Source organism: Saccoglossus kowalevskii, chromosome 7 (assembly GCF_978046115.1).
Source record: "Saccoglossus kowalevskii chromosome 7, keSacKowa6.1, whole genome shotgun sequence".
Lineage (NCBI taxonomy): Eukaryota > Metazoa > Hemichordata > Enteropneusta > Harrimaniidae > Saccoglossus > Saccoglossus kowalevskii.
Window position 1 is genome coordinate 25654910 of NC_140647.1, and position 15187 is coordinate 25670096.

Consider the following 15187-nt stretch of genomic DNA (forward strand, 5'->3'; position numbering starts at 1 on the left):
ACACGTCTCATGTGCACGGTAGTCATTTATAAGGATACGACAAATTGCCTGTATCAATCCATGCTCCAGAGATCGGGCTCTGGAAGGTGGAAATACTTATTTTTACAACTAAAATGGCTGCCAGTCGGCCAATCTTTAAATGGAAAATACAATAAATGCGTTTTCTTGTATGATTGCCACAATAGTATACACGTCTCATGTGCACGGTAGTCATTTATAAGGATACAACAAATTGTCTGTATCAATTCATGCTCCAGAGAAAGGGCTCTGGAAGATGGAAATACTTTTTTTTACAACTAAAATGGCTGCCAGTTGGCCAATCTTTAATTGTATTCAAGTTCATTGCATACAAGCACACAGAAAAACATGTTGATTATGCATGGATGAATAGATGCAGATATACTGATCTCTGTTTGATTGAATTGCTTAATTTTTTTTAGTATTTGAGCTTATACTTTAATGACTATATACTTGTGATATATCAAAGTAATCCTAACTGGTTGATACAGCAGGCACAAAACAATGCACAAAGGAATTTTTATAGAACTAAATTTGGTAGTTTAGAATTGAAGTATGTTTCTATCGTTGACAGACAGGAATGTTAAGATTAGAATCAGCGCAAAGGTGAACCATTTCAGTTGAGCATTCTTCACAACATGAATAATGAATAGAAATGTTGATGGATGGATTTTTTTAAATATTAAATTTTTCACTCACATTTTTAGAGTGCCTAATAAGCATTACAGCTATTATGACTCTCTCCCATATTTGTATTATATTCATTTAATTATACGAGACAGAAAAATTCATCATCATGGAAAATACCCTTAAACTGCCAAAATATAACCCATTTAATATACATTCATGCAAGGTGATCATAAGGTATACTGTCAGCTTTACAAATAGCAGAATTTAAGTCAATAGGGTAAATGAAAATTGGCTAGCCATATTATGTTTGATCTGAGATGAAATTCATGCACTATAGCCAGGATATCGATGTCATACTTAGTAATATTAGAAATAACATAAACCAAACAAAATCATTCATCATAATCCACTGAAAGAAGAGAGTCAAAGAATAAGCACAACGTGAAGCATGTATTAAAAAGAATACAGGAACAGGCAACTGCAGTTTTTTCTTTGATGTGATATCTCTTGGGATTCAATCAAATGGGAATTTCGAACATACATGTATGTTGCATCATATACGTACATACGGAGAAAATATTATTTACACTTTTCGATGAACAAATTTCAAAACAAAAACATGTCTACAAAAACAAATCTGATACATTGTGTTTGCGAAACAGAGTTACAAGACGGTTTGAAGAAAAGAAGTCTATAAATAGTATATGAGCAGTGGTAAATAAACAAGTAATAGTAAACATTTGATATAGCATATTTTATACCAAACATCCTTTTTGCTGAGATAGCTCCGCTGTTAGCAATGCACGATATTATTAGAAAATGAACAAATCTAAGAGAGGTATAGCTGAGGTACCTATATCTATAGTACAGTATCAAAGCAATCAGACTTGCTGTTTTCAACAAAAAGTCAAAAATATCATTTTTTTACCAAAAATATCCATCTAAATGAGAGAATTGAAGATATCATCATGAAATGAACAAATTTGAGAGGAGGACCTATACACATGTATGTATAATATCAAAGTAATCGGACTTGTGGTTTTCAACAAGAAGTCAAAAATACCAAAAAATTACAACAAGCAGCCTCTCGGCTGAGATAGCTCCGCTGTTAGCAATGCACATTACAATTAAAGAACTGAAGATATCATTAGAAAATGAACAATATATATATAAAAAGTAACGGGACAAATCTGAAAGAAGTCCACACGTAGTACGTATATACATGTAATATAAAAGCAATCGAAATTGCTGTTTTCAACAAGAAGTCAAAAATATCACTTTTCACCAAAAATGACAAAAATAATCATCAAAATTAAATAATTGAAGATTTCACAACAAAATTAACAAATCTGAAAGAGGTCCACATGTAGTACCTATATATGTATTATAAAAGCAATCAAACTTGCGGTTTTCAACAAGAAGTCGAAAATATCACTTTTTACCAAAAATGATAAAAATACTCACCAAAATTAGAGAATTAAAGATATCATCACAAAATGAACAAATCTGAGAGAGGTCCACATGTAGTACCTATATATGTAATATAAAAGCAATTGGACTTGCAGTTTTTAACTAGAAGTCGAAAATATCACTTTTTACCGAAAATGACAAAAATATTCACCAAAATTAGAGAATTTAAGATATCATCATGAAATGAACAAATCTGAGAGAGGTCTACCCAAGGTACATATACGCCAAGTATCAAAGCATTCAGGCTTGTAGTTTTCAAGAAGAAGTTGAAAAAGTAAAACATTGACACGAACGACGACGGACGCCGACGACGAACAATCACTCATATGATAACTCCGCTCGACAAAGTAGACAGCGGAGCTAAAAATATTTACAGTGGAGCTAAAACCTGGTACATAAACTACTGGAAAAATATGATATGGTTGTGAAATTTTTGCATTCAACCAGATGCTTGCATAATAGAACAAACTCCACAAGAGAAGTCACACATAACATCATTCTCCTTGCCTGTACCTGTATTCTCTGTCGTCTTTTTTAAAATTAGTGAGAGAATAATATATGAACCTACAGTAATAACAACGAAGAAGTGATGTTTGTTTGACAGTGCTGGATACTTTTAATACCATGGTAGAAATGTAATTACTTATTTTTGCTGTAAGCTTCCTCAAGGTGTACTGTATTTCTCCAACCACCCAACAAAACTTGGCAATGATTCGACAGGTGGATGATATTTTGTTTGCAAAAAAAGCTATCAATATATTTATGAGTCACAGAAAATATTTAGCGCTGATCAAAGTTGTTAAATTTGCCAAGAGTATTCTAATTCTAAGAGTCACTTTTAGAATATTTTAGTTTTTCTGGTGCCTAAATAGCCTCATTCACATTTTTCATAGACGCTGATTCCAGAAGACGATGTAAATTAGCGAGTGGCGTGACTTGATAAACCCCGATTGACAATGAGCAATATTATTTTGCAGTGAGTGTTTGCATTTCACAATGTTTGCTCACAATGAAATAAGTTGAATTTTACCGCTAAAGTGATATTTCGTGTGCTATTGCAATAATTAATAATCAATGTTTGTTACAACTCGATAACATTTCTTTTTTACTTTAAAAATTTCAACACATATTTTAGAGCCAATCAAAAGCCTTTTTTTGTATTCAACACCAGAATTTGAATACAGACGGCAATATTTTTAATATCGTGCAACTCCTCCATTTAGGCTATAATGGTTTGAAATAGTGATAAAAAGACAGCCAAAAATATGACCCATCTTCAAAAACATCTCCTAGGACCATGCTAGAGATCAGATGGAGAAATACATCAGTAACAGCGTTTACTTACCAGCTTGACCAGCAACATCAGATGCAGTCATATTCTTTCCGTTTGGATTCACTCGAAATGAGACCTGGTAGTCAGATACCCTAGACGTAAACAGAACACATCAAGTAATCAGTGTCAGAAGTAAAACATTTGTAACTTGTATCTGGTTTTTGAATACATGGTACTACATCACAGCATATAGTAATGTGTTTCACTAGCCTGGTTACATTCCTATTATTTTCTGGATCCATCGTCCATCTGGAAACGTTACCCCGATTTTGTTCATTAATCATGCAAATTTATTCCAGTATCACAAACAAGGGGTAGTCAGATTTTTGTCTCTGTGGCCATTATCAGTTGATTCAGCGCGTGCAAAGAATATACATGGAACTGTTAAACATTTTTAGGGTAATTAGCATATTCAGATTATTATCAGCATGTATATAATATGCTATGTTTACCCACTGACCATATGAGCAAAATTGTGGCAATGTTTCCAGACTAGTATGGAGGCTGGGCCACAGAAATAATAGGAAGGTAACCAGACTAGTGTTTCACATAAAAAATCTGAAGATGCCACACGCTATTTGAAATCTAAGACATGGTATTTAAAAATTATTGTATTTGAAATCTAAGACACCACCACATGGTATTTGAAATCTAAGACACCACCACATGGTATTTGAAATCTAAGACACTACCACTTGGTATTTGAAATCTAAGACATGGTATTTAAAAATTATTGTATTTGAAATCTAAGACACCACCACATGGTATTTGAAATCTAAGACACTACCACATGGTATTTAAATTAAATACACTACCACATGGTATTTGAAATCTAAGACACTAATACATGGTATTTGAAATCTAAGACATGGTATTTAAAAATTATTGTATTTGAAATCTAAGACACCACCACATGATATTTGAAATCTAAGACACTACCACATGGTATTTGAAATCTAAAACACCACCACATGGTATTTGAAATCTAAGACATGGTATTTAAAAATTATTGTATTTGAAATCTAAGACACCACCACATGATATTTGAAATCTAAGACACTACCACATGGTATTTGAAATCTAAAACACCACCACATGGTATTTGAAATCTAAGACACCACCACATGGTACTTGAAATCTAAGACACTACCACATGGTATTTGAAATCCAACACACTACCACATGGTATTTGAAATCCAACACATGACCACATTGTATTTGAAATCTAAGACACTACCACATGGTACTTGAAATCTAAGACACCACCACATGGTATTTGAAATCTAAGACACCACCACATAGTGTTTGAAATCTAAGACACTACCACATGGTATTTGAAATCCAAGACATGACCACATTTTATTTGAAATCTAAGACACAACAACATGGTATTTGAAATCTAAGACACTACCACATGGTATTTGAAATCCAAGACATGACCACATTGTATTTGAAATCTAAGACACCACCACATTGTATTTGAAATCTAAGACACCACCACATGGTATTTGAAATCTAAGACACTACCACATGGTATTTGAAATCTAAGACACAACCACATGGTATTTGAAATCTAAGACACTACCAGATGGTATTTGAAATCTAAGACACAACCACATAGTATTTGAAATCTAAGACACTGCCACATGGTATTTGAAATACAAGACATGACACATGATATTTGAAATCCAAGACATGACACATTGTATTTGAAATCTAAGACACTACCACACAGTATTTGAAATCTAAAACACTACCACATGGTATTTGAAATCTAAGACACTACCACATAGTATTTGAAATCTAAGACACTACCACATGGTATTTGAAATCTAAGATACCACCACATGATATTTGAAATCTAAACAACAACAACACCACCAAACCAACCAAGCAAACTCAACATGCATATTCAGGTATGTATGATCTAAAAAAAGTACCATATGCGAGTACCGAGATGCAAGTAGCAAAATGTGCCATGTGCCATGTGCAAGTGCTAAAAAATGGTCTACGCGAGGGTCAATTACTATAAAATGTATTCTTTGCTAGTGGCAAAAACAGCCAGGGAAAAACAAGCCTATGCAAGGGGTGAAAAAAGTCATTAGCGGGTGGTAAAAATATCATTTGCTAGAGGTGTTGAAATGGACACAGAGTGGGTGGTCAGTGCGAGTAGCACTTGGGCGAAATGGTGCTACGGCTTGTTGTAAAATGGTACTAGGTCTAGTTGTGAAATACATGTACACACAATTTGAGAGGAATCGTTATCACATTGTCACAGTCATAAACGTATTGTTGTGTTATTGTAGCACTGCGTAATTACTACCTGATAATTATTGCATTACGAAAGATGCGTTTTTGAAAGCATTACCACCACAAGTTGACAAGATATATTACAAGACATGCTTGTATGGAAGCCAAGTAACGCTACAGTACTGTAAACCACTTTCATTTCCTGAAACATATTTTCCTCAGTGAAATTGAGAAATTTTGTAGTGATGAATTTTTGTCTTCATAAATGCCATAAAATCATCAAATTTCTATCAGCAAAGGTTTACAATATTCAAAATCTAAGACGCAATTGGAATTCATAAACAAAATGATACATAATTTGGAAAACAGAAGACGCCAGCAGGATTCAGAAAGAAATGTTTGTTTTGTCTCACTTCTATGTTGCATGAAACAGCTAGTCGCTTACTGAATGGAAGTGTAATCACAAGTACAAGTGGTTACTGCAAACAAAGCTTTTACAGTGCAAGTAGAGCATTGTGTGGTTCAGCAACTACTGAGCATGATAAATTATCACCCTGCTTAAAACAAACACAGCCCTGTTATTAATGATTTTTTTTTCAAACATGTCCACTTCAGATGATTTTTTTTGGGGGGGGGGGGTGATTTGAAAAAAGGTCAGACCACCTTATTTTATTTTATTTGGAGTTGGGGAAGGGGTGGGGGTGGGGGTGTACGGTGAAGGGTATGCAATTAAAATGTCAATAAGTCTGATTACTATTCTAAGTAATCTTGCATTCATGCAAGCTGTGTGTGTATAATGTCTGTCGCATTCTCGCATATTGCTCAAATATAGTATTCATTTAAATGAAAGAGAACAAATTCCTTATTTTTTGGTGATCATATTGATTGATTGTGAATAAACTGCCAGAACTCAATTCAACCAAATATTAACCTTGCAGGGAAATTAATAAGTCATACATAAAGTCAATATGATTTCATAAAAGATGAAATTTTATGACTTTTGTGCATCAAGTAAAATATATCATAGTAGCAGTTTTAAGAAGGCATTTGGGATGTGACTTTTGCAAAATGTTGTCATTCAGACGCAATCACTCTCTAGCAGTGACGATTTTGTGCTATTTGACCTTTAACCTATACCGGTAATTCAGATTCAAGGTTTCCCACATGTAAAGAACACAATATTAGTCTCCATATGTCATGATCCACCATTTCAACAAAGTTACGGTTACAGGAGTATTTATTACTGAAATTATGATCCATATGAACAAAAATTGGCATGTCACTTTCACAATAGACAAGGTTTCCTTTCTATGCATCTCGCATGTAATTATTTCACAGATCCATCAATTTAAACAATTCAAGGCATTTTATCCCCAAATTGAAGCTTAAGAATGGGAGAAAAATCAACACAGTAGCTTGACACATAGTGACGAGGTAAACATGGATTCTATAGAACACATGGCTATATTACATTATAACGTACAGCACTATACAGACTAGGTGACTTTCAAAGAGCAAACCAGACTGTGAAAGCTGTTTAAACAGTGTTGCAACATCAAACATCAATCAACGACCTTATTCCCTTGTCTGGTTGAACCCAATGCAAGAACTAGAATCACAAACGAGTTTTGCTGACAGACAAATTGTCCAATTTATTTTTATATAAAAGAAAATATTTGCGATATCTCAAAACTGCAAATGGGCATGATTTTCAATAATAATATAACATGTCAATTTTATAAAGTTATGATCTCGGTCAGAGCAATATGAACATTTATCGCGTTTGCATCAATATTATCATTATATATCATGAAAGATCATAATAGGTTATGCATATTTTAACTATGTATGTTGACAAGTGACAAAGACAACTGTAAATCAAATGATAATAATTTGCATATACATCAAACATTATATCTGAAACTTGGAATTATATAATTTATTTCACAGATTATTAAAATGTATTAAAAAATTAGATGAAGAACTATAATTTATCCATGTTAATCAAATATATTCACCTCTGTGGATCTTGTTAGCAGCCATTTTGAAAATCAAAAGATTGTGTAGAGTTGTGACTACAGGTTCGGTTTCATTTGCAGGATTAAACACAGATTTGAGAGAGCAGTTATGAGAACATGATATGATTAAAAGATTGATATCATTTCATACAACATATTTTTTTTCCTATCGCACATTTACCAATTTTTTTATTTGATGGATGATCCTAGTTCTGGAAATGAGATTTTTTTTTTTTAATATAGGAAAAAATTAAATAAATTCATTTTTTCAGGAATAAAAACACAAGAGAGGTCAAACTCTTTTCGAAAAGAAAGCTTGTTCACTTTTGTCAACATGATGATCGGTGAAACCAGAATCCATTTTATCTCTTGATCCACTCCCTTAGGATCGTACCCAAGTCATGTAAGATTATAACAGCACTTCTTATCAAATTGTACCTTTGTTAGTGACAAAGACATTGCCATGGCAACTGGACAACCATGATGTTTTTCATTTCAAATTTTTCCCTGTCTCCCGCTGCAATCAAAATGATATCTAAGGTGCTCAAATGAGAATCTAGCGAGTGTAATGGGTAGCAGAGCAACCAAGGGTTTGCCCACCTGGGAACTGACTTTATGACATCAATTTCTGGTGAATGTTGGAAGGAAGCTCTGATTCTGAAAATTGAGTTACAAGGCAAAGATCAAGTATCAACTTTGTTGAGAGAAGCTACAGAGAAAAAATGAGTGGATGATTACATAGATGAATAAACAGTGAAAGATGAGGAAACCGAGAGGGGAAAGAAATGGAATATACGAGAGGGAAAAATAAGGAGAAATAGAAGGCAAGAAGATGATACACAAATTCAGGGGTCAACAAAATTAAGGATTCAGAAAAAAAGGGGGACTTGTCTGAAAAATACTTTGTCACCCTCAAAAACTATGACAGTTTCCCTCTCTTTTCCAGAATAGAATCTTCCCAGATGACTTGATAGATCCTGGTGTTACTAAGATGGTCTTCATCATCAATGGACAACCTACAGCTGTTTTTGTCAAAGTGTTGTTTTGGGGAGAGATTTGCTGAAAAATATTGCAGCACAATTAAGGCAGACAATTGGGCACCATATGGATCCATAAAATAACCTTTTAAAGAAAAAACCCCAAAACTCCAAGGGGTTTTAAAAATGCAATTTTAGTAATTGCCCCAACTGACAGCTGAAAGTCAAAACTATTCCAGAGTATAGATGCAGGAACAGGAAATGAAAATAGACGAGTAAACGCAATATGATCACAAATATAAAAACAAAATTTCAGATCAAGCTGATGTATTTTTATCATAAAAATGATAATATTTAATAAAATAAAATGAAGAAGGAGATTTATGCAGTCACATCTAATTCACTACCTAGAAACAAGCCAAAATATATGCATTTCAGCCAAGTAAGGTTTCAAGGAAGAATAAATAAATCAGGAAACTGTGGTGATTAATAATAAATTGGGTGAAAATGTTCGATTTTGAGAACAAATCACCCATCAAATTGTGAAATCTTAACATGAAACGGTTGCTAGGTAACAACACACAATGCAAGTTGGGGAGAGGGGGGGTTATAGAAAAGCTTTAAAAAAAGAAAAGAAAATACACATTGTAGTAAATGTGTATGCCATCACCAGGTGTAGCATTGCATTGGAAGGAGATAGAGTTGGGGAAAAATTATGTGGAAATAGACATGGTTGGTAGTCAGCATCTACGGAAACATGACTCTTAGTTCTTCCAGCCATAACATCATCCATCACAAACCAACCAATTTCATGAACACTAAGATAGTGAAAGTAGTTATGCTACTGTGGGCTTATATTCATCCACTCCATAAATGTATATTAGTATTTACATGTTTAACACAAAGTAAACAATCATTTTTCAGAGACTAAATTTAACCGTAGAGACTAAATTTAACCATAGAGACTAAATTCAACCATAGAAACTAAATTCAACTATAGAGACTAAATTTAACCATAGAGACTAAATTCAACCATAGAAACTAAATTCAACTATAGAGACTAAATTTAACCATAGAGACTAAATTCGACCATAGAAACTAAATTCAACTATAGAGACTAAATTTAACCATAGAGACTAAATTCAACCATAGAAACTAAATTCAACTATAGAGACTAAATTTAACCATAGAGACTAAATTCAACCATAGAGACTAAATTCAACTATAGAAACTAAATTCAACTATAGAGACTAAATTTAACCATAGAGACTAAATTCAACTATAGAAACTAAATTCAACTATAGAAACTAAATTCAACTATAGAGACTAAATTTAACCATAGAGACTAAATTCAACCATAGAAACTAAATTCAACTATAGAGACTAAATTTAACCATAGAGACTAAATTCAACCATACAGACTAAATTTAACCATAGAGACTAAATTCAACCATACAGACTAAATTTAACCATAGAGACTAAATTTAATCATACAGACTAAATTTAACCATGTCAAACACAAATATGAATTTGTTGTGTGTAAGATTTGACACTTCTAATTTTCAATAACCAAACAAATTGCATTCTGTAATACTTATTAGTTGAAATATACCCAAGAATCAGAATGAATCAGAAGGAATTTTTGTTTTGCAGAACAATGAGCCTAGATTTGATTTCTTGTTTGTCATTCTAACTACTTCATACTACCAATCACATCAATGACTACGGACCAATACTGACAAATTTCATCCAGGAGTGAATGAGGATTTTTCCGCGCTTCTAATCAATTGAGACTATCCATGGGCTACTGGATTGTTAGAGCAAAAATGCACCATATCCATGGTAACCAGGGAAAACATCTGCTCTCAGTGCATTGTGGAGTAATTTCTATTCTGCGGCGACTGCAAAATATGTGATGAAATCAAATGAGGTAATAGGAAAATTGTTCAATACAATTGCTATAAAGTTTTGGCACTTACTCCTGAAACAACAAAGACTACCTGTCTATTCCAACACAGGTACCTCATTATAAGTGCCACTATATTAGCTAGTAAAAACTCTAGAGGGAGCTGTTCAAAAATTTTAGGCATAAAAAAAAAGGTAATAGCAATCCATGCTGCAAGGACGCCCTCTTGAGCTGAATTGAATCATTGTGGTTTTGAAAGATGTAGAAGCACCCCCTCTACAGTCAATAACAACTTGCACACAACATACCAAAATACTGTTTTACATACAATACGACTGCACTGAACATGCCACATTGGAGACACCACGAGTTGTCTCCCTTCGACCATACACTGATACAGATTTCTTGCACCCGACAACAATGACCCGACAGTGTGTTTACTTCCGGTGAATAAACAATATGTGTATTCTTACCCCCTAAAATTTTCTCTTCGGAGTTAGATGCTTCAGAAAATCGGCCCCTGGGGCTTAGAAATCCGCGGAATTCCGCAGAAAATTCTCATCCCTTAATAAAAATGTCAAATCTAATTTCAGGTATACTACCTGTAGAAAACTTAAACAATCAAGGTACCGGTATATTCATTCACGGCTCACCCAAGATCAATGCAGATTCACACAACAATCAAACAATCTCAGCACGGCATCTTTCTGTAAAACACAATAACAGATACGATGCTACGTGATGGAGACTACATTAAATAATTACCAACCATATGGACGCGTGCATTAATATAAAAGAACATTAACAAACTCCTTATAGGTTTTTGAGTATTGAATAAAACAGGACAATGATATATTAGTACTTGGTTGTCACAGTATTATTGTTAAAAAACTCGAATGAGTGGCAATACACAAGTGGAATAGGTTGGCTGTATTTGTGTCATTCTACAGCAGTGCAACTATAAAATGCATATTCTGAATTAACCCCGGTAGCGTTTTTTCTAAAAATAATGAAATCATGTGTGTAAAAAGAATGTATTTAATGATATAAAGATGCTAGGAACTATGCTATAGTGGTGTAATAACTGAATATTTATTCATAATTTTTTTCTATTTTATGACTTGAGACTTTCCCTGATTGGCTAAACAAAAGTAATAATCTGGCCAATCAGATGACTTGTTATATACGTTTGACTGAAGTGAATTTAACATCATTAGCACACAGGTGGGCGCCCTACCAAACTATAAAAGCTTGATCCCATCTCTCTTTGTGGTTTATTTCTTCAGGATACATAGACTCAATTATTTTATTGATTATTGGTTTAATACAGGGCTGACTGTCTCTAAAGCCAATTAAAAGATTACTGAAATTGAGAATGGCTGAAACGTGTTCTTTCTTTTTATACTGATCATCCTGACCAATTCTGTTAGCTAACCATATAATGGATTATATGGTTATTGCGACAACATAGTTATGTATTCACGATGACAGTACAGGAACAGTTAACTAATAAATGCCAATGGTCAAAGTGGCTGTGGTACTGTCTGAGTGCATACATAAATGTATCTCCATACTAACCTTATTATTATTGTGCACCTGATTCAGTGGCTTTCTAGGATTTAGTCTGATAATCTAAAACATAGTTCCATTCAAATTTGGAAATCTGTTAGATACAGCATTTTACATACAGCCATTTACTATTTTTTTTCAGCAAATGATGTATGCAGGGCCAGTAATTTTATGATAAATGACTACTCATGATTTTCAAGAAAATGATGTTCAATTATTATTATTCATTAGTGAAGAATACAGAACCACTTCTGTTGTGTAGGTTTTCATTTACTCAAGATTGATGTCAGAAGTTAAAAATCATTTGGCAAGTATTTTTTGAAAAAAACAGTAATTAAATTGCATTGTTCATGTGAGTTATTGAGTTAAAAAAATTTAAAAAGTTTAAAAATGATTCAACAAGACATTTCAGAGATTGGGTCTGCAACTACATAGAATAAAACAAAATGGCTAAAAGTCCATTCACTCATGACCAAGATCTTTTTAGTACAAAAATGGTATCAGACTGTTAAACAGATTCACGTGCATATGTACCCAAATATGTATGATGTATGTGTGAAATTTTAAAGCGATTGGTTCAGGTATATCTAAGATGTAGGTTGGGGAATGCACATATGAATGGATGTACAAACACAGTCCTTGCTGTCTGAAAAGAGAATAAACCAATACATTGTATTTAGGTATTGGATACGGTCAAGATACGGTCAAGAGGATTATCTTCCTTTTTAAGCCTTAAAAGCAAAATATTCATTGAACCTCAGAGCTAATAATGAATCAGGACTGCGCAATAACAACCTATTTCATGCTACTGTTGATACTGGCCATTTTAGAAACAGTTTGGATTGACTTGCATTTGTAACTGTTGCCAAGTGATTGACAGAAATTGATTTCTGAGAATAACACATTCATTAATTTGAAGTGTATATTAAATTAATTGGAAGATTAAGACATGTGAAATTTCAAGCATTGCATATAGCTCAGTAAGATATAGGTACACCTTGGAGATTTACAAGTATTATGATCAAGGATCTGAGGAGACACTTAAGCTGATCAAATACTGGGACTACGATAGAACCAGGAAACACGTCACATGATGGCAAATTTGAAAGTATATCAATATTGACGTAAATGTAACTAGGTTTGTACAACATAAAAAATGCACTTGCATTCCAATTCTGTGAAACTAGTGAATGACAAGGTGGTAATGAAAAGAAAAGGATTGTAAAAGAATAAGCAAATTAAAGATATTTTGAATCATGGGAAATAGATGCAAATCACTGCCATATATGGATAAGTTGCAGCACCATTAAATGGTACTGATTCAGTAAAGATCAAGAGTTTAACACAATTTGTTGATCAATTCTGTAAATATTTACTTCAAAATTAATCTTATTAGAAATAGTTTGCCTGTAACCAATAAATAATTAGACTGTTATGTAGGGGTAATTATGAATTGTGGAGAACAGAGGTATGCCATTTACCAACGGATATAATTCACCAAGGGTTCATGTGGTTACACACTGAATTTTTTTAAGGTATGTGTGCAAACACAACTGAATATTGACTAATGCCTATAGCTATAGAGTAAAAATAAAATGAAACAAAAATGGAAATGTATTTACTTGCCCCCTCAATACAATGTAAATTTCTGATAACATCAAGTTGGTTTTGAAACCTCAGGAAATGAATACAAGATAAAAGTGACGCAAATTGGTCGCCATGACAATTCAGTAGAGGAGATAATATGTCAAGAAAGACATTGACAGGATAGAGATTGCACTGTCTGCACACTGAGGATTATCAATGTCATAATGATGAGGATATGCTTATCAATCTTCTACCAATTTAATATTGAAGTCATTGTCAATGTCAACAAGAATTTTGTGGATCAATGCAAAGTCTACTTTGAATATGCCAGCCACATAAATATATATATAGTTGATACACAGACTTGTACATATTAAAATGGCCACCAGTCAGCCATGTGGATGTACATCTTAGAAATGGTCACCAGTCAGCCATGTGGATGTACATCTTAAAAATGGTCACCAGTCAGCCATGTGGATGTACAACTTAGAAATGGTCACGAGTCAGCCATGTGGATGTACATCTTAGAAATGGTCACCAGTCAGCCATGTAGAAGTACATCTTAGAAATGGTCACCAGTCAACCATGTGGATGTACATCTTAGAAATGGTCACCAGTCAGCCATGTGGATGTACATCTTAGAAATGGTCACCAGTCAGCCATGTAATGTACATCTCAGAAATGGCCACCAGTCAGCCATGTAGATGTACATCTTAGAAATGGTCACCAGTCAGCCATGTAGATGTACATCTTAGAAATGGTCACCAGTCAGCCATGTGGATGTACATCTTAGAAATGGTCACCAGTCAGCCATGTGGATGTACAACTTAGAAATGGTCACCAGTCAGCCATGTGGATGTACATCTTAGAAATGGTCACCAGTCAGCCATGTAGAAGTACATCTTAGAAATGGTCACCAGTCAACCATGTGGATGTACATCTTAGAAATGGTCACCAGTCAACCATGTGGATGTACATCTTAGAAATGGTCACCAGTCAGCCATGTGGATGTACATCTTAGAAATGGTCACCAGTCAGCCATGTAATGTACATCTCAGAAATGGCCACCAGTCAGCCATGTAGATGTACATCTTAGAAATGGGCACCAGTCAGCCATGTGGATGTACATCTTAGAAATGGTCACCAGTCAGCCATGTGGATGTACATCCTAGAAATGGTCTCCAGTCAGCCATGTAATGTACATCTCAGAAATGGCCACCACTCAGCCATGTAATGTACATCTCAGAAATGGCCACCAGTCAGCCATGTAGATGTACATCTTAGAAATGGGCACCAGTCAGCCATTTGGATGTACATCTTAGAAATGGTCACCAGTCAGCCATGTGGATGTACATCTTAGAAATGGTCACCAGTCAGCCATGTGGATGTACATCTTAGAAATGGTCAGCAGTCAGCCATGTAATGTACA

The 15187-nt window shown here is 34.0% G+C and overlaps 1 protein-coding gene across 2 annotated transcripts in view; it reads right to left on the reverse strand.

Moving 5' to 3' along the window:
- LOC100368963 (receptor-type tyrosine-protein phosphatase-like N) overlaps positions 1-15187 on the reverse strand; it is a 209548-nt gene that overhangs the window by 98763 nt on the left and 95598 nt on the right. For both annotated transcript variants that reach the window (XM_085501370.1, XM_085501371.1), the window contains one exon: positions 3464-3543. In XM_085501370.1, the coding sequence (XP_085357496.1) occupies positions 3464-3543 (80 nt within the window). The remainder of the gene's footprint in view (positions 1-3463; positions 3544-15187) is intronic.